This window comes from Varroa destructor, unplaced genomic scaffold (assembly GCF_002443255.2).
Source record: "Varroa destructor unplaced genomic scaffold, Vdes_3.0 BEIS01000007.1, whole genome shotgun sequence".
Lineage (NCBI taxonomy): Eukaryota > Metazoa > Arthropoda > Arachnida > Mesostigmata > Varroidae > Varroa > Varroa destructor.
The window spans coordinates 31249664-31277641 of NW_019211460.1; the positions used below are offsets into that span (position 1 = coordinate 31249664).

At 41.1% G+C, this 27978-nt stretch overlaps 1 protein-coding gene and 1 long non-coding RNA gene across 7 annotated transcripts in view; one reads left to right on the forward strand and one right to left on the reverse strand.

Moving 5' to 3' along the window:
* Unc-76 (fasciculation and elongation protein Unc-76) overlaps window positions 1-26660 on the reverse strand; it is a 95976-nt gene extending 69316 nt beyond the window's left edge. For 3 of the 4 annotated variants that reach the window (XM_086975381.1, XM_022814723.2, XM_086975380.1), the window contains exons 1-3: window positions 11824-12165; window positions 10302-10336; window positions 6189-6746 (exon numbers count right to left, since the gene is read on the reverse strand). In XM_086975381.1, coding sequence (XP_086831507.1) covers window positions 6189-6746; window positions 10302-10336; window positions 11824-12165 — 935 coding nt within the window. Of the gene's footprint in view, window positions 1-6188; window positions 6747-10301; window positions 10337-11823; window positions 12166-26519 lie in introns of those variants that run through there. The other variant, XM_022814729.2, reaches the window with a different exon arrangement.
* LOC147754578 (uncharacterized) lies at window positions 968-26525 on the forward strand. 3 transcript variants are annotated; one of them, XR_015317451.1, is made up of 7 exons: window positions 968-3549; window positions 8020-11209; window positions 11323-11401; window positions 11541-11644; window positions 12039-17122; window positions 17770-18205; window positions 25350-26525. It is a non-coding gene; the product is annotated as an uncharacterized LOC147754578 (long non-coding RNA). The 3 variants fall into 3 exon arrangements; XR_015317452.1 differs by having other exon boundaries at window positions 968-2013; XR_015317450.1 differs by lacking the exons at window positions 11323-11401; window positions 11541-11644; window positions 12039-17122; window positions 17770-18205; window positions 25350-26525 and adding an exon at window positions 5748-5828 and having other exon boundaries at window positions 8020-8733.
* Window positions 26661-27978: the final 1318 nt, after the last annotated feature.

The window sequence follows — 27978 nt, forward strand, 5'->3', positions numbered from 1 at the left end:
ACGACGTACGCCCACGAGTACCGGACACATCTTGATCGCGTGCTTGTTCTTAGCAGTTTCTCTCTCGCTCCCCCCCTCTCTCTCTCTCTCTCTCTCTCTAGACATATATATAGCAAATAGCCGTTGGCTTTGAGACTGCCTTCAAGAGTGGTCCGCTGCATTTTTTAAACGGCGAAAATTTGCCTATTTATAAACGAGCGGTTATTGGCAGGGATAGCCCCGGTCAACTACGTAGTATCAGAATCGTTTTGCCGTAAAGAATAGCAGTGATATATAAAGATGCAGAGACACATGGAACGGCATACGGAAGAACTGAAGGATCGCTCTGAAGAAGTGGCCAAGCAATAGTTGCACAAACATGTTATTAATAGATTTGCGTTTGCTAATTATAAATTGTAATAAAAACTGGTACCGATTACGTGTGTACTTCATTCAAACAGTATCACATGACTAGCCTGAATCAATTTGGCGTCTTTCCCACCCAGTTACAAACGGCGGTTACGTAACTACAAGTTCCCTTAGTGTTATTATGTCAGTCGATATACGCCTCGTCAGATTGAAGATCATTAATCCATTCATAAAGGCAATTTAGAAACACATCGTAAAATTGGATTATCTGGTCGTAATAATAAGTAAGTTCTTATTACTAAAGAACTTACTAGCTAATCAGGAGCTAATGCGTGATTACACGTACACGGTTCACTTAAAAACCGGAAAAAATTATTTTTCGCCTTTCATCCTTATCTCTCGAAAATTGCGTTTATTTGATAGCGTTGATAGTATACCACAATGTCTTCTCGATAACAAATCAAATGCGATCAATTGAATGTTCTCCTTTTAAATGGGGGAAATATTTGTGTTTACCATTGTTCCGATTCTCTCACCACACAGGGTGTTTTGTTTTTGTTTACGTAAAGTTCTTCGTCACCCGCTGCTATCGCTCCGTCCACACCGCGGACGACGCCGAACGTACTCTACGTTTTTTTTTTCATTATGCTGATAAAATGATTAAACGTATATGCAAATCGTGTGCAAAGCAAAACGGCAGCTTCACAAGACAGAACGTCGACCGAAAAGTACAATCGCATGAGCGCTAATAACGAGTCCGCCAATGGCAAGTGTCATCTGCAATGGATTCAGGACACAACATTTATCGTGTGCCTACAGTGGACGAGTTCAAGTGCGCCGCATGGCCCCGTTCGCAACTATGTGCAAAGAAGTTTGCCATTCGTTCCATGAACTAATGCTGTCATCGACGTGCGCTACCTATTTGTCAACAGACACAAACAAGTATGGCAGAGCGCACGTGCACGTCCACGTACACTAATGAACGGGTGGGCAAAATCAGCCAGGCATGTAGCTGTATATGTTGATATTATACCTGTGATAAAAAAGGAGGCGATTGCGGCACCTCCTTTTTTATCATACGCGCTATCTGGCAATTGTAAAATAATCATCGTGAACGGGTTTTAATATGTATGCTTTGAATAAGACGTTGCGCTAAGAGAACGGGATACCACAACAAACAGAAAGGTCAAGTGAAGATATGTCGTATTAGACGATATCAACGGCCGCAATGATAGTAATACAAGCGTAAATGCAAGGATTGCTTGATGAGACCCACTCCACTTGTTTGATATTTTCAGCGAATGTCTACGTTTTTCGTGCGGTACTTAGCGCTAACGCTTTCGTTAGCTTCTGGTGACTTCCTAGTTCTCTGTGCGTCTATGGTTGTTTGCGTGTGTGGGGGAAAAGAGAGTCAAAGTCGAGGTGAAGGAGCAACTACGACAGCTCTCCCAGACCGTTGGCCTTCTGATACTGACGACGCGCTATTGTCTTCCTGTTCCTTGCCACTATCGTTGTTTCAAAACGATTTGCTCTTAGAGAATTTTCCCGTCACTTAGCCCACAATGAGCAGCGTATCAGTGTAATTCCGCTGACGTCTGATCACCACCGACCACCGACCTGCCGAACTTATATATCTACTACAATTATTACTGCTCATCAGTACTGGTAAGTACTAACTTCATAGTTCTACAGATGCTCTCTTCACCTCCGATGCGTCCGCAACCGTGTAAAATGCTAGGGGGAAAGGGGAATCTGCGCTAATGGGGAATTCGTATTTTATGCTTGCATGCCGATCTGGACGTCTGCGTCATTCTGTGCACGTCCTGAAGCTACTGGTTTTTGTGTGCGTGAACGAAGCCGTTTGGTCCTTCGCTAAAAAAACCGTTGACAATGCGCCAGCTGCCCCAGACCCTGCAGCTGAGCGTAACGGTCGGTGCAAACACTACCAGCACTGTCATCTCGTTTCAACGTTCGCTAATCTGAATAAAACGTTGTACCATGCCATTTTCCGCCACTACAACATCGTTCATAGCCCTTTCCTTCGAAGACGCATGTCTGATTTAACAAGACAGGTGGGTGTGTGCGTATGTATCCGCTTGGGCGTGTGTGCTTATTTACCTAGCGTTAAACGACTATGATTCGATACGCCTTAAACTGGCTGGAACTCTACTGAAGTGATGAATGAACGCCGCTTCGTGCAAACTCTGAACTGCCGTAACGACGCGACCAGAGTCACAGCAATTGCTTTCGTAGTTCCGTCGGCACGCAGCAGCAGGAAGATGTTTCAGAAGCGTGAGCTCCACAATTATTGCCGCACTTGACACCTTGGACAACTCTTGCCGTAGTTGACGTTACCTGGCTATGGCAACTAGAAACTCTGTAACGGTGCGGCGGTTACGCTATGAGGCCAGTGTCTTTGGAAAACATTGCCGGCCTGCCATCACAGCGTGGCGTCTACCGGGAGCAAGGGCTAAAAGAAAGGCGGTCCCTAAAAGCCGCCGTAAATCTTCTGTCCGTTGCCTCTTTGATGGAAAACAACTACAGGAATCGTTAGCTGGACTTCATCCAACAACCCTTCTTCATTCGCTTTGCCATGGACGGACACTGCCACAATGATTCACTCAGTTCCGGAAAAAGCACTACGCTAATTTGCGAAGCATCGTACTATCTTACCTCTACAAGTAGTGTTTCCTTAACTTTTATTCGAAATAAATGTCGATTTTGTCTGCTTTCTGCTTTATTTCAACATGATTACTGTGTCACCGGTTCGTGTCTGCACACGGTTACCAATAGTAACCTAGCTAATGCTAATAATGCTTAAGGTGACCAATGTGCAAAGAGGGATGCTGTCTGTTTGACGTGGTCTGCGCTTTTTTATTGATTCATGCAATGATGCATCCCCTTCAATGTGACATCTGCCCATGCTGGTGCACGAAATCTTTGGCTGACGTTTTCGACATATTGGTTTTTCTGTCTGTGTCTACTTTATTCGCACCCGTTTGACTCTGTTAGTCCTACTGTAAACAGATATATTGCCACTTTTCGTATATGACAACTTTTGTAGATGGCGCCATCCAAAGGAATTAAAGCGGCATAATGGATCCATGTGGTTAGTGGAGCCCAAGCAGGTCTGCACGTCCAGACGCAACAACCGACGGCATCTGTTTCAAATGCTGTCCAATATGGACGTTCGTGGACTCGGTAAGTGACTATGACTCACTCACTACCGACTCATCGCCCGCTTGCCCAGGCGATTGCTTGATTACTGGAGAACAAATACGTTCTGTCGAAGAAGATGCAGACAGCAAATACAAGTGAATATCACCTCGTCCCTTTATTCTCGCTTCATCTACAGATTTGACACAGCGCCGGCTTGTCAGCGAAACTTCTAGCGCTATAGTAGCAATAACAGGCAGTGACCTGAAGAAAAGCTAGTTTCTACATTCAGTTTTTTCAAATAAACACACGCACACGCACACCCATACGAACCTATCTACGTATAGATAGTTGCAAGAAATTCACAGGGGCAGTCGCTTAATAGCCACTATTTTCAGCCGAAGAATATTACAAGAATTGACCTTTATGTCTTTTTTCTTGTGGTAAAGCATAAATTATTTTCAACGAATAGTCTTTCTGTTAAATACCTTCGCTTTCCTCTCACTATAGTTTATATAACGTGATATAAACGCATAGTTAGTATAGTTATAGGTTACATTCGATTGAAAAGCGCTAAAGGGTAGCGTTTCCACGCGCCGACCACGACTGTACCATGACTAGACAAAATATACAAATGTCCACCAGTCCCTTGATCTTACCTGCATCAGCCTGCTGGCTCTATCGGCTGTGGGAGCTGTCAAATGCTTTGTGTTCTGGCCAGCGTTACATTAAGTATGGCAAAAATAAGCACCATTTGAATCATGATGATGTTGTTTTTAAAGGAAGTACTTGGACAAAATGCTATAGCCTTTCACAGTAGTCGTACTATGAAGTGCGGCGAGTCCGTGGAAGCAGCTTAACTGAACTGTACAGCTTTCGTGACGTGCATTCGCGTGTGTAACACCTGGCACTAATTTATCAAACCGCGAAGATGAGATCAATACCTAGCACAGCGTAGTTACTCTCTAGCAGTAACCGGCAGTACCTCATCACCTCGTCTGGCCTTTTATCTCACCCCCACCGGTTATCCCCAAAGCAACGCTGCCTCGGCTCTCGCTGATGCTCCTACAGCCAGCTTTGCTACCGCTGTCAAACGCAGACTATTGAGCCACCAACCGGAATCGAGCGAATGAATAAATGGACAAACAAAGAGACACGATACAAAAAAAATTTCCATCAGGCAGTAGCCAACAGGCCGATGTCGAGTTCTGCCACTGTGGTTCAAGTCAGCATGTGGACAATTCTATATATTGTTCGGTTTTTTTTTGGAGGGGAAGGGGAAGATGGAAGAAAGAATGCTCGAGAAGTATATGCTCATTTTGAATTCTTCAAATAGCTTCAACGGCTTGAAGAGACTGGTCTTTGTCCGGCTTGCTATGAGAGCTCTCGCATTTATTTCACGGTATCCTACTATCGCTGCACAGACGCTAAGATGCTCTGCTTTAAATGCACCCAGAACAGCGTTTACTGTGAGTCCCGATTGCAAAGAGACCATTGTGGCTGGAGAGAACTAGTATTGTTGAATGATACCCAAAAATTCAGCTCCGCGTTTGAGTACCTGTATACTGTTCGTTGCGTATCCCATAATCGGGTTTGGCTCTATCCGTTTCATTCTGATTCTAGCTAACCATAAGCAGTCAAGGTGATATACAATTTGTCTCAATGTAAACTGACGCCCGTCCGGTAATGGCATGCTCGAACGGCAATCCCCTATTAGAACTATATAGTATAATATTTCAAAGGATAGCATGACGTCAGAACTGGTCAGCACATTGTTTCTTTAACGAACGACAACTTCGGATGAAAACAGTCTTAGGTAAAGGGGATGATTTTAGAACTGGGCAGTGTCGAAAATAAACGAGCCAGAATGGTCCGTGACCGCAGCGGCGCCTTCTTTCAAACTAGAGTCTTTCAACGTAGAGTAAGACCTTTGCCCAGGGTCGTTTTAGCACCTCGTTAATGCTGATGGCTTTTTGACAGCTTTCCAAGGTCTGCTAGCGCCATAGAGTACTGGTGAGTACCATATACGCTACACACTCGACGTTTTTAGTGTCTATATGCTGGATTTGTTCGCCAGATGACGCTTACAAGCCTGCAGGTTAAACGAATCGGACCCTTTTCCAGAAAATGATCGAACCCGATGAAATTTGTTGAGTGCACCCAATTTCCTATTAATTTTCACAACCATCAAGCGTGAGGTAGATACTTAAGCATTCATCTAAACATGTCTTTTGATTTATCAGGCGAGTTGCATATGAGAGACACTAATGGTAACTTGCTAAACACTATCGGTCGTGGATTCTGTGATACGCGTGATTGGTCCGGTAAGCGTTCTCGCATTAAACCTGGGAATATGGGAATTATCATATACATCTTCATATGTTCAGTTTATTTGTATATTATAGTTTCATATTATTATGAAATGAATTGCACATCTACCGCTTATTTACTCCATTATTACTGAAAAGGAATACTGCTACTCTATAAGATACTGACGATTTGGTTACTGAATACCTAAAATCCCTCGTTAGATTGAATTGTGTCGTCTGTCTGCACGATCATCATGTATTTTTTATCGGCCCAAAAGCTCCCTCAGCTCGTATAGTCAACCGCGTAAGCATCTGTTAGAATATTGGATTATACGATGTTGTATTTAGACGCTCTGGACGTTTCTAATTACTTACTGGTCAGTTTTCATGATCTCCTCCTTTGAGCGCACTTGTACCGGCGCTAGCTGTTCAGTTGTTTCGTCGTAGTCTCTGAGGCACTTAGTAATTCTTTCATCGAATGAGCTGACGAGGTCTTCGAGTGAGGCGCTGAAGGCTCCAAGGTTTGACTCGCCGAAATCTAAGCACACATCATCGACAACACCGCTATGGGTCAGATTATTCGTACAGTTGTGAGCACCTCCTGTGGGGACGTCCGCCGCTGTTGCTGACATGGCTGGCGGACCGTTCGACGCTGTTGTCCAGATATTATTCTGACCAGCTGTACCGCCAGTCGACTGTTGGGTACCACCATTTGTTTTAGCCGGAAGTTTGTTCAAGTTGAAGTCACTGAAATCTTCCTCAGCAGAGGCCAACGGAGCCTCGGCAAGCAGCTCCGAGGCCATCTTCGCATCACCCATCACCATGAGCGCCGTTGAACCCGTCAGGCAGCGTGATGAGCCCAGCGAAGAGGCGTGTTGTTCGCCCTTACCACCAGCACCACTGCCGCTGGTGCTGCCACCGAAGCGCCGACTCCTGCAACAAGTCACAGCACAGCCACAGACACAACAGCACAACAATTGCAGCGGTACCAATTGAAACCAAGTGCAGCGTTCCCGGCACGAGCCAAGACGCGACCGCACGCAATGCGGTAATAGTGCCGATCCGACCGTATGAAGATAGAACACGCAGCAACAAAAAAGACAACAGCAAAAGTCAAAGAGAAAGAAAGGAAGGTGAGCACCGCGAGCGCCCACCAGATGGCGTTAGTGAACTAAAAAAACCGACCGACCAATCAACCGACCGACAGGTCGGCCCTCCGCCCGGCCGGCCGGCCAACGGCAAAAAGAAAAAAATGGGAGAGTTGCACTCTGCTAACGCGGATGTTGCCGTTTGCATCTTCTGCTTTTGGCTGCTTCAGGAACAGCAACCGCTGGAGAGTTCTACACGGCACGTCTATTGATGGCCCGTATGGTGGAGCTAGCACTGGTGGCAGCTACAGCGGGCGACGCCGGCAGCGCGCGAATAGAACGTCAAATATTTAGATGCAACGATTATCCAGTTAGTCAGATAGAGGAAAACGCAGATAGGCCGGTATAATAGAGAGCTCTGTGCCTGCTCTCGGTGCACCCACTTCAAGGACGGTAGCTGCCGCCGTCGTCGCTATAGCTGGCGTCATGAGCCCTCGAGAAAACCGGGCAAATGGGACCGAGAAAAGGAGAGAGAAATAAGGTTGTGGAAGAGGAGGAAACGCCTAAGCGTGTATGCTATTCGTGTTGGTAAAGGAGACGGCTATATACGTAATGGTAATGACTGTGATAATACTGTTTGCGAATGAGCGCGCCCTACCGGTAGTGAGTGGCAGGAGTTTTCAATCGAATGGGACGAAAGAAATATTTTTAGGCAAAACTTTAAAATAGAATGCTTGCATCATGCTTATTTGATCAATAGGACAAAGGTATTCGGCAACTTTATCAATAATGACTTGCGTAATGTCTACTTGATTACTGCTAGAGTTGTGGAGTCACTATGGGCTACAAGTGTATGTCGGCATTATCATGAACTAAACTGTGCGGCATTGCAGTCATTCAGTAAATCACTGATAAACCAGTGATTCTGAATTAATGCTATTCTTCTCTTTTAATTTTCCGATATTCTTATCAGTATCTTCTAAAGCGATCTTATGTAGGAAGAACAATAAATGTAAACGATGATGTCAGTATTCAATTTACGATCTGTACTATTATTAATATTATTATTATCATTAATGATGATAATAACATCATGTGCTCATGTGTCGGATTTTCAGACTGCAAATGGGTTGCTACATCCCTTCCAAAAGGGCTAATCTATCCGATGAAGATGCTGAGGATACATCTATCACTCTCTTATTACTTTATATTCTTTCTCAACCAATTTTTCCTTTGGTAAACCATGATCGGTCAATCTAAAGTACGCGACTGAACGCATTATTGATTTCTTCCCAGGCAATTCCCCAAATAGGGCTTTAAAATATATTTTTTAATCATCTCTTTTTGCAAACTTCTACGCTTTTCTCATAATCCTTTGTCAGATAAGATCAAGAAGTTTTCATCCTTCTGCATTAACGGATACCTCTAACTTGAGTATTATTTAGCAGATAATATTTGATAAAGGCAAGCGTATTTCTGGCCTCTGTTTTGTCTGGTGGTAATAAACAAACCCGACGAAGCTGCGCCAAGGTGCTCAACATGTACTACATCGGCATAGTTCGCAGGATTTCCGCAATAATGGTTCGCTGGACAACTGCAACCGTTTCAGTTCGACGAAATACAATTTCCACACTGTTTGATGCTGTCATTTATACTGACGTTACGGTAAATACAAGTTATGTAACACCGAGTGTATCGATATTAGAAATTACAATTTCTATTAAATCCTACGCTGCTCTATTTAACGTAAACTGCTCTTGATAAACACAAAGGTGTTATAATTCATGCTAGTAACTGGAATATCGAAAATTAATGATACAAATCATCAGAAACTCCATTGTTATTATTCAAATTTCGGTTCAGAAGGACTGATAAGAAAACTACAACTTAATTTAGTAAATTTCCCAACTTTTTAAAAGTTGTGACCAATTAAAATTCATTTTTAGATGTTTAAATACGATGGGATAATCAGTGCATTTCAAAGTGCACAACAAATCAGAGCTGCTTTGAAGAGTTTAGAAGCTAACGAACAATTGTAATGTTCGAACTCATCAAATTCATGACATCTTTCCAAAGTTTCAGGTAGATCTTTAGGTCATTCATTCACTAAAAACAAGTTCATTGGTTACCTGTATTGGTCGTACAAAGATCTAGATGTTCCTATATATATATATATATATATATATATATATATATATATATATGTATATGGTATATGTTTTTATTATAAGCCATCACACGGTGCCCCGACAAACGCATAGCGGTCTTAGGGTGATTACAAAATATTGATAACATTTCTTACCATTAATCTTTGATGCTGTGAACGGTTCATCAGCATCATGGGATTCGCCATTTTTAAATGGATACAGGAACCGCTACATCGGTTATAGGTGGAAATTTTTAAAATTCCAAAAGGTGGTGTAACTAACTGAAGAACTGTAACTCACCTATTGCGCTTAAGCGAGTGAAGGCACATGAGGATGCAGAAAATTGCGCTTATTCTCGCATTACCCGTGTCAATCGATCAGATATAATTAATAGTCATAAGTCGATCAAAAAACTAAGATTCTAGTCTTCTACAGTGTATTACACAAAAAAGCAACCTGGACGAGTAAAATATTGAAATAAACCTCAGATATTAGGAGTTAGAGCGTACCTAGTTAATTTGCAGCTTGCAGAGACGACCGCTAATGGAACATTTATTTGATAAATATCAAATAAGAGTGACATATGCGTCTCGTTTTTGCGGCCATTTGCTATACGCCAAGACTGCTACAATCGGAAAAAAAATAACTAGACCTTTAGAGAGGACAGCTGTAGTTCCATAGACAGGATGTTCCCTATTCCCTTGTCAAAGTTACTTTTCAACATCTGTCGCGTTATCATCAGGCTGGCCAGCTAAAGGGCCCACTAATTCTCAAATCCTGGTTTAATATTCTGTTCCATTGAAAAGAATAATCTTAGCAATAGCAGTTCTTATTTCACTATTAAGTGACTAGCACAAGTATCCTTTGAAACTGGATAGGGGACAAAACGGCCAAATGTCTTTTAAATGCATATACCTTTATCTATCTAGTCGAAGCAATCACTTATCTTCTTAGGTGTTGGCCATTATGTCTGATTGATACAAAATTCACCATTTAATTATATCTAGGCGTCCAATAGTTGCGTTTCGAAACAAACGTTTTACTTTTTTGCGATGGGTGCTTATTATTCGAGCGTATATTTAAGTCATTTCAGCAGATGATTCCATGCGTGTGGGTCTGTGTAAACTGAGCCATGTTTTGCCAAATCATTCTTTCTATAATATACGCCTTTAGTTGACATTAGATTTACGCAAATGCTGATTGTTAGCCGCATGGTATTCAGTGGTCTGCATGTGATAAGCGTAGATAATTACCCGAGAAAGACGGCCTTAAGTCGATTTGCTGTGTTCTGAAATATCGACACACAAAGAAAACAGCTTAGATTTAGGATAACGCCGATAGTTTTTTCTTTTTTTTTGTAATGAACGCTGCAATACACACAACGAGAAATTTATATACGTATATGTATATTTGGACGTCGGGTTCCAAGGAGTTGGCATTCATTATGAAGCAACGATCATAATAACAAAATCTACGATGCTTAGTTTACAAAATTGTATCATGTACGTTTTTAATATTATTAATTTCCTATGCGTACAATATATATTGAATGAAAACACAGGGAAAGGGTCATTTTTCGACGTTCGCGACGTCAACGTTCGCTAGAAGGTGCAGCATTCAGTTTTTGGAATAACCAAAATTGGAGAAATTGTACTGTACAATTGAAATTCATCATCATCGAACGAGGATCATTTCAAAATTGCAACTTCCCGACCTTAAGTATTGGCTGGGTCCACTGTAACGCTGTACGTAGAGCATACGCGATTTTCGCAGGCTTTATTTGATGTATTTAGTTCAATTTCTTTTCCGCCTTATCTTTAGTACATTGTATGGAGGTCAGTGGATAAGAACTATTACCCTCGTACATGTGACATTCACCAGGCAGACATGCAAAATATAGGTTCAGGGCGTCTTACTACGTTGCTGCTTCTTTGCGATACGAAAATCTAAGGTAATACCAGCTCAGGCTACGCCCGACCACGCGATATATAAGGTTTTGGCACATGTCTTGTGGATGTTGATTAGGTACAATGAAACAGTAATCGTACAAATGATAATACAAAATCTCTATTCCACAGAACAGTTGCCTGGTTTTTCCCCTACTCGAGAACCTGATCAGGCAGGGGGTAATTCGTTCACGTCGGTAGAAAATGTAATGATGGTAAGGCTGGTCAAACGCAACTGGCAACTTCTCTCGTTGGTTGATATAGTAATCTCGTCGTATTATTGTTACACCTTAATATGAAAAATTTATATAAAGTCATTGGTTTTCAGTATAATATTTACGTTTGCGTGTCCCGTGCAGCACCCAACTTCTTTTCGCCACCATAACAGTTACGACAATAGCTTAGCAGTAAGTATTACATAAATAAAGTAATAGAACAATGTACGAAAATACTAAATATTCTGTGGACTTCATTTTATTTTTTGACGTCGTACTTCCTTCAGCATGTCGACATTACAAACAGAATGCTAAAATGTTTTTATTTCAGTTTATCTTCTATGAAAGTCGACCGTTGCAGAAAACCATTTTGGATTGGCTTGGAACTTGGTCATCGTCTATCACAGGCCGCAGCGGACTCATAATATTTAACAGGTCAAATACTTGCCACTTTTATGCTTTTCACTTACACTAAAATGGAAAAGCAACCATATTAAGACGAGTATGTAAGCGGATCACATAGGATTCCTAATTGTTATTGATGCGTGATTATCTAGAGTAATCCGCAGCCGGGCTTCATCGGGAAGCACAAGCGTATTAAACTGGAGACCCACCTGTATAGTTCCTTTGCCGCCTCTTTTCTTAGATGCTCCGATTTTTGTGTTGTTGTCACTATCGTTATTCAGCCCCTGATCCTTCCGATGAAACCTTCTAGCAGGTGCAATTGGTGAAATGAGCTCTTGTTGCCCCTGCTGATTACTATTCTTTCTATTAGTATTTCTACGATTTTCTTTATCTCTCTCACGACACATTAGAATTTCAACTTCAGGAGACATGAACAGTGTTCGAGATCTGAACAATTCCCATCGGTGAAGACCGTTCATAGTATCAGCAATATCTCGGTACGAAGGCCGCCAATCAAAAGAGCACTTCGGATGTGAACATACTGAGGTCATAATGCCGTCTTAAGGACTCCAGGCCTATAGCAGTTTCAGCACGGTAGGTTTACACCCTTTTATGAGACTGATCCGCAGAATCGCGCTCCTACACTATTATTCGGCAACATTTACTTCTTCCCCTCTTCTCGCTCAAATCGTTATTAGCATCAGGAAGAAGGACATCAAATTGTGTACGCACAACACCGCGACAGTGATTTTAGGCGTAGGTTTCATGCGCACAGATTGCAAACACAGACTGTTCGACTCAAACCACCACGAAAGAGGGGTGGTCTTAATCTCTCAGTAACAAGAGAGCAAGTTTACCGATCGCGCGACATAGGAGGTTGCAGATTAACCGTTTGTATTTAGTATTTTTCAGTATATTTTAACCTGTGTAGTCACCAGCACACATCAACAAACGACAAGTGATTTAGTATTTCAGCATCAGCGATTGCCAATAGTTTCTGTACCAGCTATCTGTACCGGCCCCTGTTTTGCTCGTTGTTGCTAAGATGGCGACGAAACCCTTGCAGAGCGTATTACGACCGCGAAGAAATCGTTTTTCGACCGCATTTGCTATAGTTGTGGAGTACCGCGACTTGCAAGTAACGAGAACGCAAGAAGCAGTAGCGACGGTAGTCTTAGTCCCAAGAGTTATCGTTGTGGTAGGAGGGCAATTATTAGCAGAGTCACAGCGGTGGCCATGGCGTCGGCGGTAACAGGGACCGGTGGTGATCGTGATTTCTTCAGTTGCAAAAAAGGGATGTAGTGTTGTATATTGCGTGCGCGAAGATATGTACTTCTATTTCTCTCTGCTCGTAAACGATGGACGTATGCAGTCGTCGGTTGATGCAATCGCTCTGCGCTACGTAATGTTACGCTCTCTATGCAGTCAATAACTGACGGTAAAAGCGACGCGCTGACACACTAATTCTCCCGCCTCGTGAGAATCTGTAGCTGCCACCGCGTTGGCAAGCACCAACAAGCCAGCAAAGTTAGCTAGCTAGCCGGGAGGGATGTTTTTTCTATGGCACTCGCTGACCGACGCGCTACTAGCTGTTGACTGGTTTTAGGAGAAATGGTCGTTGGCCCAGTCGAGTAGAGATACGCGCGGTAGCCGGTTCTCACAACCAGTTTGTCTTCGACGTCTCTCACATCTCATCCGTCCCGAGAAAGACTAACTGCCACGCAACGTGCAGCAGCAGCAGCAGTAATAACAATAGTAGAAGTAAAAGTTCAACAACAACATCAGTATGGCCAACAACGACATGCAGCACAAATACAAATAAACACAACAGCCATAGAAACACTGATTCATGCCATCGTTTTGCACAAAAGGAAAAACAACGTTGATTTATAACAGAAGCAGCAACAACAACGATGCCGGCAGCAAGAAAAGGCCCATTTGATGCCATCCTTTCTGTTAAGAAGGACCGATTATATTGCTGCTCGTGATTGCACATGTTCCTGGTGGAGAGATTGCGGACTAAAACAATTCATTAGCCCGACACACTTTTCAGATAGATGATTGTGTTGATCATACGAAATCACGGCAACGTTCGATTTAGCTATATGATAGACGCGTATTAAACAGCTAAGGTTAATGATTTCAGCCCAAGCACAAATCCTTTAAACGAAGACGTTTCGTGTTCTCATACAATAGTTGCAATCAGTCTTGCTACTTATTTAGACTAGCTCTTACTGGACCCGGCTTGGCCTTAGTCCCTAGTCCTAGTAAAGGAGCCGAACTCAAAGTGTTCGGTTTTTTTGTGTCCATAATTTTATGTCCAGCAATCGTACGATATCGGTATACGACATATTGAGAAACTACGACTCATGTTGATTTGTGGCCGTTAGTGTCCGCTAACTGCTGCGATCTGTTGCAACCACGACAGTAGCAGAAGATAGTTGCGTATCATCATCGACGCTACATAAATCCTACCTCTCCGCAATACGTTTATTTACTCGCAACAATGGTGAATCGTTGTCCATAATGTGAGATAAGTTTCGCCCGTCGCAGCATCCACACCGACCTAGGTGACTCACCTAGGTAAACAGCTACCGTTAACTTATTGGGTCGACGGGTACAAACAAATATAGAGGAATCGTGTTAGCCCGCGCTTGTAGATGATTCACTGACTTGACCGTTCGGAGCTGGTAGTTTCGATTAGGCTTTTAGGCAATGTTAGGTTCTATTCTGTCGTAAATCTACTAGATGTTTATAATACGTCAGATACTGCCAGGTCATAAATTCTCCTTGGTTAGAAGCAACGTCGGTTGATATAACAGTGTGTCGCGGAACAAGTGGCGGGAGATGATGAAAAAATGAAACAGAATTACTGATGGCCAACATCGCAACTCGTATGAAATGAATGAGACGTTTCAGTAATGGCCCCGTTTCGCTGCTGTTTGTATGGACGCAACACCTGGTGCATTGTGAGCGTGGACAACAAGCTTATGAACCCGCATAGTGGTCATGACATGGCCAAGCGTAAATACAGTGGGCGACTCCCTGTTCTGTGGCTCGTTGTCAAAACCTTGAACAATTTGATAGATGTAGTTTGAATAAATGGCGTTGTGGGAATCACAATTGACTCCTACGCCAATAGCTTCCAGCTACTGCAAACTTCCATGCGAATCGCCCAGTATGACCAACAAAAACTAGATCCATTCAGTGTTTTTGAAGCTTCTGAGAAACGCTATTACGTTGAAATATTTGGCTCCTTCAGGAGTCAGAAGGCATTGTACAAGTCTCGTAAATGTTGCTCTAGATGATAAAAAAAAACAACTTATCTTTTCGATATACTGATATGGATTGGTTAGTTTTTGACATATATAGTTATAGATCAATTATCTTTTCATATCGGCAACTCTTTATGTATGATTTCTAGATTGTCCATCTGATATAGGACAACAAACATACACACATATATATATTCAAGATGTTGTGCGTTATAATTATAGTGGATTACATATGATATTCTAATCGTGTTTCTCTATCGAGGAATATGACTTTGCTCCTGATTATGTTATAACGATAGGATATTTAAAAAACACTTATTATAAATGACAATAATCGGCGAGTTCTAAAATAACTGATCCTATAGCCATCACGGTGCGGAGTCCAGAATAGTTTTCGTGATGACATGAAGAGAATACGGCTAATTCAGCTTCTGCCGCGATGTGCTGCCCGCCAAGTCGTAAATTCAAAAACATATCCTTCATTTGGTCGTTGAATAGAAAATGTCATCATGCACTACAAGTTCTAACCGCTGATGCCAACTAACTATGGAAATTAATTGCAGCATCTTGTTGAGAATATGAAGTGCAATGGTGGTGGATGGACAAATTTTAGCCAAGCTATTCGGTAATATGGCGAGTAATTAATTTAGAGCTCATGCGAGACATCGCGATATCACTTAATGTTGACTCTTTGATGAGTTTGGCGAAGTTTATACTCGCGCGAGAGATAAATTGACTTAGTTTTTGTGTAGTTTATATGGTAAATTCATCCTATTCCAATAAACGCAAATAAAGTAATGAGCAACAGGTATTTTGCTTGACGGTAAATGTTTTATGTTAATGGTTGCTTATATATTTTTGTATATGGACTTATTCTCCTGCCCAGGCAGCCCAAACAGCAGCCCAGCATGGTCGGCAGCGCGGCAAGTTTAAATCGATGTAACTAGTCGTGCTAGATCGAAGTAGTCAGATGGCCCTACACGCTGCTCTCGCTTTACGCATAGTGAGAGTGTCGGTGACGATTCTTCGCAATGAGAGGCGCGTCAATAGGGTGTTCCATAATTGCGCATATAGCAGAAATTACCAGGTTACGTCGCGTATAAATGCCGCGACGAATAATCATATGCCTTGCTCTTAGAGGAGAGTTCCCTACAAATTAACTGTCGATGCAAGACGTGTATCCAAAACTCCAGATCATTTAGAAACAACGTCTTAAAATCGCTAGTAGCGGCGCTGCGATCCGTTTGACAGTCCGAGGTACGCATGCGTGTTTGAGCGGCTACAAAAAACAGGAACAAACTGTGCGAGCCGAAAAATATCTTTGAGGAAAGAAAAATACCCTTGCGCATTTCGTCTTCTCCCTAGAGACGAAAAGAAAAACGTCAGTTAAGTTTACTTGTTTTCTTTGTCGCTGCAAATTATCATATAACACTCACTGTTTATGTAGTGTCGACAACAAAAATTCGCCGAATTGTGATAGATATACGGACAGCCTAAATCGAGCGCCTCGTGGTTCTATAGAGGGATATACTTTGTACTCCTTTTTCCGCTCCCTTTTTCTTCCGCTAATTTTTCGTCGCTTTCAGTTTTCTTTAAAAAATATTGCGAAATTCTAACGAGACGGGGATGTGGACCTTTGTCATTTTCTTTGATAATTTGAGGAAGAAAATAGTTACTTTTAGAAAAATATTGAAGATGTACATTTTTTCGCGGATGTTAAAAAAAAATGTAAAACATTTTTTTTTCACTTTGCCTTCAACTTGTAACGCCTCGAGTCTTGCTATTGGACAGGCATTAAAAATGAACAAAAAAAGGAATTACATTTCTCTAAAAAACAACATTGACTCCGAAGCTATATTTTTATGACCACTCTATACCGTTTAGAAGACTGCTTTGGTCAATTTTATTCACTCGTATAAACTTCGTAGTGTAATACTTTGGAGTTCGGCCCTTTCCTGTCCCTTGCCGAATGTTTTAGTGGGAGATTTCACGGCAGGATAAATATGTGTCCTGCAAGGTTATGGGGAGGTCAGCCACGCCCACGAAAAGCCTACCTGAATGTGTTATTCTACTTTAAACGGGAGAAATAGGACAAAGAGAAAAGTCAGCGACATAAGGAGCTTATGTTGTGAGCGCCATAATAGTGCTATGTTACAAAAGCCACTACATCGTGTTGCAGCATCTTGCCTAACAAGAAATAGAGGAACCGGCAAAGGAACGAAATTCAGGCGTGGTACGGGCAAGTTTCAGCAAATTTCTTCACACTCGAATTTTTAAACGAGCAGGCCCATTTCTGAAAAGCCGATCAATCGTTGTACAAGCTTATTCAGGCCTTAACATTCTGGAGTAATAGAAAAATATAACAGCGGCAACAGAAACAGCAATGGAATAGACCTACAGTAAAGGATTTTTGACCTTTTTCTGTCAGTCTCCTCTTAACGTTATTTTTTTTAAGTTGAAAAGGAGTACGTCGTAAGAGTCAATTAAATTAACAATTCAATTTAAACAAGGCAAAATACTCGTGTAACATTCAGCATCTTATAGCACTTTTTTCCCGAGTACAGAAACAACATAAAATTTGGTCGTCTAATTCACTTTAGGGGAATTCCCTGAAACAGCGGAAAGAGACATCGATAAACGAAGAATTTTTCTACTTAGCCAAATTATATTCACAAAATACTCGTTACCGCACAGTGTTAAACGGGATGATTAAATGCAATGCACAAGCAGAGGCGGCGGCTATGCGCCAAAGTGCGCCTATATGCGAACGAAGTTTCTTTTTTCTTCATTATTATATATTATTTATGTTTATTTATACATTTACTTTTATTTATACAAATATTAATAGTTAACAAGTATTACGACTATTTATTTTTGCAGGGTCCTGCCTTGTTTTTTCCGCTGAAGGTTAAGGATTCTGCGTAACACGGCGGCGACCTTCTACGGACAGGGAGCGTAACGATATGCAAACGGTCCTGCGTATTAAAAAATAATTACATATGGGTCAATGTCTTGCCAACTCCGACATATAGTATATAGTTGAATCGAAGGATAGTTTATAACTTCTGAGTGGGGTTTGACAACGTATGATTAATTGGAGTACAACAGTATAGCATACGAACAATTACTGGCATTATTTTGTAACCATATTTTCTCATACATACTTGCTGGTCGGAAAACTCATTTATATAATACCAACATATACAAAGTATTGTTTTTTTTTCACATCTAAACTTGAAGGTGTGTTAGAAAAACTTATAGGTTCAAAATGTCCTGACCCATGCCGCCGATTGAATCGTTGTCCAGACTAGTTCAGGTAAGCCTGTCTATTCACACATCTGCATCGTCAAAAGTAGTAGAAAAAAAGATAGAAATAGAAAGAAACAGAAAAAATAGAAAAAAGTGACGGTAGTAAATGCGGCTCGCCTATGAATCAACAGCGATTATGGATTGAATGTTTAACATTGCGACCATTGTAATGTGCTTATCAAAGTTGTTGTTGGAACTTTTTCATGACTAAAGTGCTACAAAACATTGTATAGTTATCTTATAGCACTTCTTTACCGAGTACAGAAACAGCATAAAATTTGGCTATCTAACTCACTTTTGGGGCTATAATAATAAGATGAACGAAGAATTTTTCTCGTTACGCATTACGTTGTTTAGATTGCACAATATTGAACAAGATACCCAGATGCAATGCACAAGCAGCGGCTTTTATTTATATATATAAAAACTATTAGGGTGTTCCATTTATTTGATGTCTATACGTGAATTTTTTATACGTGTATATTTTTATATATATTTTTAGACGTGAACAAAAGACCTACAACCACTGCAATGTGCTCACCAAACTAATACCTTGCTGTCATTTAGATTTACCACCACCATTATTCTGGCTTTTTCTTAAATATATTAATATGTGTTGGGGCAATATTTTTCAGTAAAAATTACACCTAATTACAGTTGCACTGTTTTTGTAAGTTTTTTTTTAAGCCGGCGTTTAATGCTAGCAAATGTGGCTAATCCACAAGTAACAGCAAGTTACATTTATATGCTATATTTACATATCGCTAGAGAGTAGGATTTTTTCTAAAATAGATAATACTCGCTTTTTTTAAGCACTAACTGATTTTATTTTACAGATAACTAGGTTATACTATAAGGGACCTATATGGAGATGTATGGGCTATAATCATATATTCGGGAACTTTTTCTAGTCTGTTATGTATCCCGACGATAATATAAAAAATATTTTGCTAACATTTTTACTACTAAGATTGAATTTTACCATTGCCATAAATGCATCCATTGCATAATGAGCACGTACGTATAATTAACTTACGTTTGTACATATAAGCATGTACGCTCAACTCTAATCCATATACGTGACTATTATTTCCTATCACCATTGTCGGTATAATGGCCAGTTGTACGCCTAGCTATTACGGTAACAATCGACTCCATTTGAAAGAGCTGTATGATTTTTCTAGGAGATATGCCTTTGAAAAATTCGACAAGGATAGGATATCGTTTTTGTCTTGAATAAATTACCGTTAATATCTTTTTGGCTGGTAGAAGGCGTGCTTCATGTATATGTAAACAACTATTTAGCACCAGGTTCTTGGACGCTACTTGGACGAAGCTACCATGTACTGTATGTACAGTGACTGGTCAAGACCATACAAGACCGAATCTAGAAAACTTCTTTCAATTCAATAGTCCGCAACCTTTCAGCTGATTTCAAGCATCGATAATCCACTGTATTGCCAGGTTAGAATTAAGCTTTTTTACGTACTTTCGTAAATTTGTTAAGATGAAGTGATGTGTTTACTACAGTGGGAAAAAAAATGCTGGCAGAGGGCGGCAGTCACTATTTCAGGCTAATCAGATCCAGTCATCGATAAATGAGGACACTTATCCGTATCTGTTCGACCTGTCTCTGTCCATAGGATCCATGGTAAAACCGTTTGGACTACCATGGAAAGAGCATGTGAATGCTACAATCTAATGACTGCGATTCGTTGTTGTGGTGTTGCGATAACTGTAAAACGCTGGAGCCTGTCGTTTCCAGATATATTGTCCTTAACTTGGACAAAGAGTTGAAAAGGCTAAGTGGCCCTGACAGGCATTCTGTCTATAATGGAAAATTCTGGAAACAACAACGCTATCGTATCCAATGGTATCTCTAGTGTTGTTTACCTGTATAGTTTAGAAATGGCAACTTCCGATTGAATTTTATTATGCAGTGTGTGCATTCGTACCAACATGACTGTTTCAGCGGTCCCACATGGCGCAGCAGTAAGGACTTCATCCATCAAGTTCAGAAAAACTCACATAAAATCTCTTGGTCACCATAGTTCTTTATACGTCGAAAATTATTTTCCCTTTGAACTGTATTCACGCTTAATTCATGTAATATGGCTATAGCTAAGTTGATCATATACATCTGAAACTTCTTGACACTTTTTTTTATTAAACGTACGCCGTTTCTCCGTTCCATGTTTCACAAAATACATGCTGCTTTCGGCAGTTTAAGCAGGAGCTATTTGTACCGCATCAGATGTATTACTTATGCATCAACAATCGTTATCCCTAGGACAAAACACCTTTCAATGTTTACTGGCTCGCCACCCTACGACGTACTTCGATTGCGTCTTTCTTCAATCTCAAATCCATTTGGCCAACAGCTGAAAGTCCACTGCCACAAGCCGCCACATTATACATGTTTACTTATTACTAGTAGAACGATTACGAAACACTTCAGCGGGTTCCCTTTTGAGGGACAGGTGGGTTGGTGGTGGCGGCGCGCCTGATCGTGAGCAGTTACGTTTTGTCGACTTCACGAAGGCGCTCCACTTTAGATGATTTCTTGCGCCGTTTGTTCGTCTATCGACTACTAGCTATGAACGAGGAGCGCATGTTTCATCTTATTCATATTGATTTAAATAAATATATACATATGTATATATATATTTGTAGTTTGTCGCGTTATTCGATCGATTGATTTCTCCTGTCGGATGATTCGTGCCATTGGTTTGGGACGCGAATTTTCTTAGTTCTGCTCGCTATGCTTACTGACACACGCGAATAATGAACACTTTAACCATGCAGTATAATGAGTCAGATTCCGGTGGTGAAGATGATGGATTCTGACACAGCAGCTATAGCACCACCTTGAGCTACAGGTAGTTAAGCAGTATACGAAATATCACACTAGTATCTTATATATGGTGGTACCGAAACACTTGATATTTCACCGCACCTCAATATCATCGAAGTCAATGCCGAGGTCGGAGGCATGCGCACCCATATTAGGCCTTTGACTGAGGTGTCGATCAGTCATCATCGATCAGTGTGAAATACTGTATTTCATAATGGCTTGACAGTAGACATGCCATTGAGCTCGATTTTAGGTGTTTTCAAACACGAACGTATGGTCCTACGTTTCTCTTAGCGTAATTATACGGTTCTGGAATTGTTACAGATACCTCCAAGCAACAGGCCTACCTGGAACTTTCCGTACGAAAAGTTTCGTACGTTAAATTTCCAGGGTCCTTCTGGTTACTGTTATTATCATCACCATGATTATTAGTATGATTATTCTTATTATTGGGATAAGTCTAAAATTGATGTGATTCGGGCAAAAATTGTTATGAGTACTAATTCATATAGGACCAGCCATAGGGTAAGCACGGTGTGCGCAAATTGTAGCGACCTCTTTGCATAACTAGACTCGATCAAATCAAGACACGAACTTGTCTTGTTCGTGTGGCCTTCATCTATTTCGTTGTTTACTGACGACCACTGATGTCAAAGATATGATATCAATCAGAATTCCCATCCATCGAATTGTGTGACCAGCGTATTAAATACGATTGCCATACGTCCAGAGACTTGATACTGGCGTTGATTTCACAGGCGACTATCGCTCGGTAATTTTGGTTAAGTCGTCCTGTTTATCACGAAAACAATCCTAACTCCTCATGTAGTAAAACACCACTAGATGTACAAGGTGCTGTACATCAATGCTTTTCTAGTAAATCACAAGGAAAGAACTGGGAAAATCCACAGTGACATTATTTTCCCACAAAACAGTAAGAAAGTATGTAACCTCAATGATGAATGAGGTAGCGGAAGATCCAAGTCGTAGACAGATTTGTTCAGTAAACGCATCTGTGATTCATACTAAAAATCCTCTGTAGTAACGAAGATGCACTCACAAGTTTAGCATGCGTACGGTTTAGGTTAAGTTCGTAGGTTTGATAAATTGCGGCTCGAGTTTTAGAGGATCCCTCAAGAGCATCTCGGCATTATTATTATAGCTGAATAAGCGAATATTATTCAATGTACGGTTATTCAGTTTCATCAAACCACACTAGGTCCACAATCTAAAATGTGAACCTAAGGAACCTGAGGAATTAGCTTTCCATGTACATGGTGTACAATGTGCGCTGCTTTCCTTCGCACTATTAATGTTTTTTTCCAGTGAGGCATTCTATATTAATAGCGAGATTGTTCTGCAACCATAATGAACCTAATACTCCACAGTCAATTTCGGGCTCTGGAAAGCTGCGTTTCCAGTATCATAGTTGACGTCACACAGGTGCGTGATCATATACATTGGGATAATGGGATGGCAAAGGCTTAGTCTTTATCCTTGTCTTTCAGAAGTATTTAGAACAATCTGTCAATGGAAGTAATGTCCCGTCGTAACCTCGTCAATCGTTACACTTGTTTCTTCTCAAGGTCAAATTTTCATCCTTTTTTTTTGCCACTTGTGGCCGTTCCTTTCCTAGAATCTCAAAAATAGATCGAACTAAGCTGAAGACACTTCTGTCCTAAGGGTAGTCTTAGACTGATAGACTCAAGATGACTACATTACGTACGCTTTAAATTAAGGAACTTCGTCGTGTTCTAGTGCAGTCAATAATAAACCGCGAAATCTCGTTTGCATTACGGCAGCTTCGTAAATTACACGGGTGTTTTTAACAGTTTATTCGTCAATTCAGTCGCCTGCACTGCCGACGTTCAATCTGCTGAGCGACGAACGGTCTTCCGATCTGTCAGCTGATTGACGTAATCGTGAATAACAGCAAAAACCGAATTACGTACTATTTATATAACGCTGTTATAGCTATCGAACGTTTTCATAGCACAAAAGGAAATCGGTAGCGATCGGCCAGTAGCCAGTCAGGTGAAAGGGCGATCTCTGTTTATCTAACGACTCCTGCTATATTCACTACTGTTTCAATGCAATTCATGGCTGGCTGGCTGGCTGGCCGAACAATCCAGAAGTCTTTTCGACGTTTTTCTCTCCTCAAGAAATACCTTCACATGCAATCGGATGCGCGGTGCGAAGGCAAGCTCTCAGTTCGAACATTCACTTCGTGTTCGATAAAAGACGCCGAGAAGAGATCTAACTAAACCTACGCATAAAAATATAGAGAAAAACATGAGCAGATACAGACGGAGGTAATGAGAGGCTGTGAATGCTTAAGAACGAGGTATCAGACCCGCCGCCTGAGGTCACGCAAACCCGTAGCAGGCAATGAGGCGTATCCATTTTTTTCGAGTCTTACACAATCAACACAAACGCACAGACAAAGGGCAGCATCGTTGCCCTAAGGCCTCTAATATCCGTTGTTAAAAAGCCCCGCAGAGCCGTCAACAGCTGCAACATCGACTGAACTCGCTCAGCAGCCAATTGCCATTTATCGTTGTTGTGCATTTAACATGGTATCATGGCCATAGTCAGACGCTGGCTTCCTAGGTTCGGATCTTGATTTGGTAGACGCCGACGAAGGCGGTTATAGCACTAGTGCGTATATGACGAAAACAGCAATAACAATGTGGGTAGCAACAGTACCACCCGGTGGGTAACTTGGTATAAATTGTCAAGGTCGTGTGAACTAGCAACTAAGTGGCAAGAAAGATGGGTGGGTGTCGAAGAAGCGGTGACAACAAAACCCCACCTGGGTTATTTACCAGTATAAGCAATAAATACAGCCCGATAATATCGAATGTATGCTTAGTGTATGAGTCCAGTGAAATAAAAAAAAAAAAACATTAAATTAAAACATTAACTCAAATGAAGTTACACAAGTATAGTATTGTTTCAACGAATCTCAATCCCATGACTTTTGCAATTCTATATTCTACCGTACGTAAATTTTTTACATTACGCATGCTAATCATAGCATGTTGTCAGACGTATTCTGTTTGTTATGCTCAAAATTAACCCATATTACGAAGCAGACAACTAATTCTATTGAAAAGAAGGCGGTGTTTACCCTGAAGGATTTCAGTACTGGCAAAAATTTTTCTCATTCTACGATTCATTCAATTTACTACCCTGAGCGACATTGCCCGTTTATTGTACTTAATAAGTACTGTTTTTATAATATGATAATAAATATAATAAACAATAAAAAAATAAAATTTATAATATTACGAACGCCCTCGCCTAGCTTAACAGTTGCCTTTTAGCAGGAAATTGCCTTTAACAAAGCTGCTTCGTGTTGAATCTATACATATTGCGTTGTAAGTAAACTAGTAATAAAGTTAGATCAGAAACTCCTGCTGAGTACGCTTGCGGCAACAACAATCATGAAAAGGTAGATGGGTCATTTAGAAGAGATGTGTACGCGCCTGCCGGTAAGCCGTACACAAAGATTATGAGAACACGGCAATAGGTGAAGGTAGAAAAAGCGACTCACTTTTACGGATCCATATAGTTAGCAGTGTCACACTGAAATCTCGTCGGATAAATGTTCTTTGATGCGTTAGGTGAACTCACACAAGTTTAATTGAATATTGTTGGCCGTGCTGTCACTGTTTATTCCATAGTCAAAAAAAGACGGCCGCCTGATGCTATTGCAGCATCTAGGCCGTTACGTAAGCAAAAAACTTGTTTAATTTCAAATGGTATGTGCATTTCGGAACTTTGGTTTCATTCAGACCCAGCAATTTATGGCTCCATGGCTTCTTTCTCTCCGAACACTGTTGTTAGTCCCAAGCTCTTGTTAAAGCGAAAGCGAGAACTTTTTCATATTTAACACAGAAACAAAAAGCATTTCTTGTTGCAAACAAGAGAAACAAAAAGCACATGTTGAGCTTTTAATAATTTATCACCAAAGTATGAACAACCCGCCTTTATATATATTTGTTTTTGGTTTTATCGCTGCGCCATTTTTGATTAACTCTGTTGATTCTAACGCAAATTTGATCACTTGATAGAGGATGACTGAATGTAAAAACTTGGTTACCTCTAACTGAATAAAAACATCGCATTAATAAGGCTTTGTTTGTACTAATTAAAAAACTGTTCAAAATGATACGGAGTTTATTTTTGGCGTTCTCAAAAGAATGTTAGAGAATACGCAAAAGAAGCCAGAACCGCCAGTAAACACATGACGCAAGGGCGCTATTATGTGATCTAATTCTTCTGTTCTGCTCAGATGGATGGCTAGAGGCGTGCTACGCGCAGTACCCCAGACGGACATCAACCGCGCAACGTGGGTCAGCGAAGGCAAAAATGGGCCATACTCGAGCCTTAATGCGAAGGGCAGAAGCACCGAGAATCTGCGCGGTCAGTCCATAGAGCCAACCTGTTAGATCGCTTGTGGAAGAAACGTGGGACGAACCCAGCAGACGAAACGGATCTGACCTGGCAAGAAAAAACTGGCGCGCAAGTTCAAAAACAAATACGCTCTTTCGTAGCCGACGCATTGCTTTGATGAACACCATTGGCACTGACAACATGAGTTTTTCCTTGCTTTGATCAATACTCTCGAGGTCTTAGTAGCATATAATATAACAATATATAATAGTGTATAACTAAGAACCAGCTGGCTTAAAAACAAGCATCAGAGTTTAGCCTTCAATTAATTTCTTTTTTAAGCAGATAGTTTTCTCACTATGCGTAAGTGGGACACTGGGTCCAGAGCCCTGAAAACTACAAATCTGTCCTATTTCACCTGTCGGACGAGTGGTAAATTAAGATGACTCACGTCATGAATAAGCAGTTGACACTCGCAGCTGATCGCCATAGCCAATAATGAACTTTCTAGCAACTTGAAACAGTTGACGAAATTTTCAAATATAATAGAATAAGACACGATATCTTTAGTGCAGCTCTTTAAAGGGCACTGATTGCCGCACCCATGAAGAGTAGTCGTTGAGATGCAAATTTGCGCGAAAGGTAATAGAGAATCGCCGTAGTTTGACAAAATGATTCCATTGTATTCAAGTAAGATAGCTGATATTCTGAAGTTCTCAAACTGTCTATTCTATATCTAAGGATAATTAATATACGTGTATTTTAAAGTCTCGGTCGACACACACCAGGGAAACCGACGCATATACACACAGCCTATGGAAAACAAACACTTCAGATCGTACGCAGCTGTACTAATGACCTGAAAATCTGATCCATTTCGGCGAAGTAATAAGTTCATTAGGCATCATTACTTTACAGGTAAACATTGGCTTCACGCATGCAGCAATAAATCGTAACACTCCTCAACATCCGTCTTTGTATTTCTATTGCGCCTTTTTGTTGTTAGTAGCGAATAGCACGCGGAATATTATTATTAAAATTTTCGGGGCAGGAGTCAGTGCCTTCTTACCGGGGATTGTGCTCCGTCCCGCCTGAGCCGGCAGGGCATACATCCCTGAGACATTTGGCCTATTCGAGAAACTCAGCCGATCAGGAGACTAGTCAGTGTCTTTGCATTGATTTCCTCTCGATACTGACAGGCGAAGATGGCCACGAAACACGCCCGTAGAATATGAAAGTGACGTGAGGGTTTGCTGGATACTACAGCCCACGAACAGGTAATCCCGATCGATTCTGTAATTATTGTCCTTTCAGTAATATATCGATGGCGATTGAAGCCTTTCACCTAATCTCTACGACGGTCAAAACTTTTTCTCTACTCTAGGTTGAATCTGCCTAGCTCCGACCAGCAACAGATCATGACCATAAGAGCCTGCATATACGATTAGAAGGGGGATATGGAGTTCTAATGTTTACAGGAACTTCGAAGACTTTTTGAACATTTTGGCATTGAGATATGTGCCATACTAATACACAGTGGATTTTTATATTTCCAAAAAAGATGAATATTTAACTACGCGATAGCAAATGAATACCTATGGATGCGATATAGCAGTGCTTTTCCATAGAGGACCCACGAGGCTAATAATTGACATTAAAAATGTTCCATATTTAACGAAAGTTATCCTCGATCCGAGGTGGCATGCTTAGTTACATATCTTACATCGCTCATCTATATTAGTTAGCAAGCACTAGGACAGCAATGTTTACAAAAGTCGTCTTTCGTGGACTTACCAGCTCCATATACGCACAATTTCCGGTTCACATCACTGTTACTTTCTGGTAAATGGCTCAGCAGGAGCATTGGCCTATTTTCCGTTAATGTAGAAGTTCCGTTTGACACTAATTGAGCTGTAGCTTTGAGCATCTAATTAAGTAGTGGGTGAGAAAGTTATCGCTATCCTCTTAACCACACACGGCAACCATTAGTCTATGCAGTCGGGCCCTCTTCTTGAGACGCACAACCTGTTGCAGGCTCACCGCTTCAAAGAACACCTTTGAAAAGCGCTGCTTGAAGTGCTTCCATTAGCCTCGGTCTATATAACACATACTTATTAATTGTCCTGATTCACTTTTGATTACGGCCACGTTTTAGGTGTTCTATTTAGTCTATGTTGTTTATTAACTAACTGCCATTAAAATAACACTCAACAAAGGTCGTGGAATAGTCGTAAAGCAAATTTTGAAGTAAGAAAGCATTACCCCCTGTATAAATTCCGTATTGAATTTTTTACTTATATCCACAATCAACATATTTGTTGACTAGATCACATAAAGACTGGAGCTGTCGACTAGTGAGAATACTCGTGTCTTTCAATCGACCAGAAGAGTTGCTGAGCGGGCAGTTGGTTTATCCCGTTAACTTAGCTTTTCCTTTCATCCTTTCCCTGCGCATATCCATATTCAAGCCCATTCCCACTAAATAATCCCACCAAGCTAGCTCTATAAGCCGCGAGCTCCAATATCAC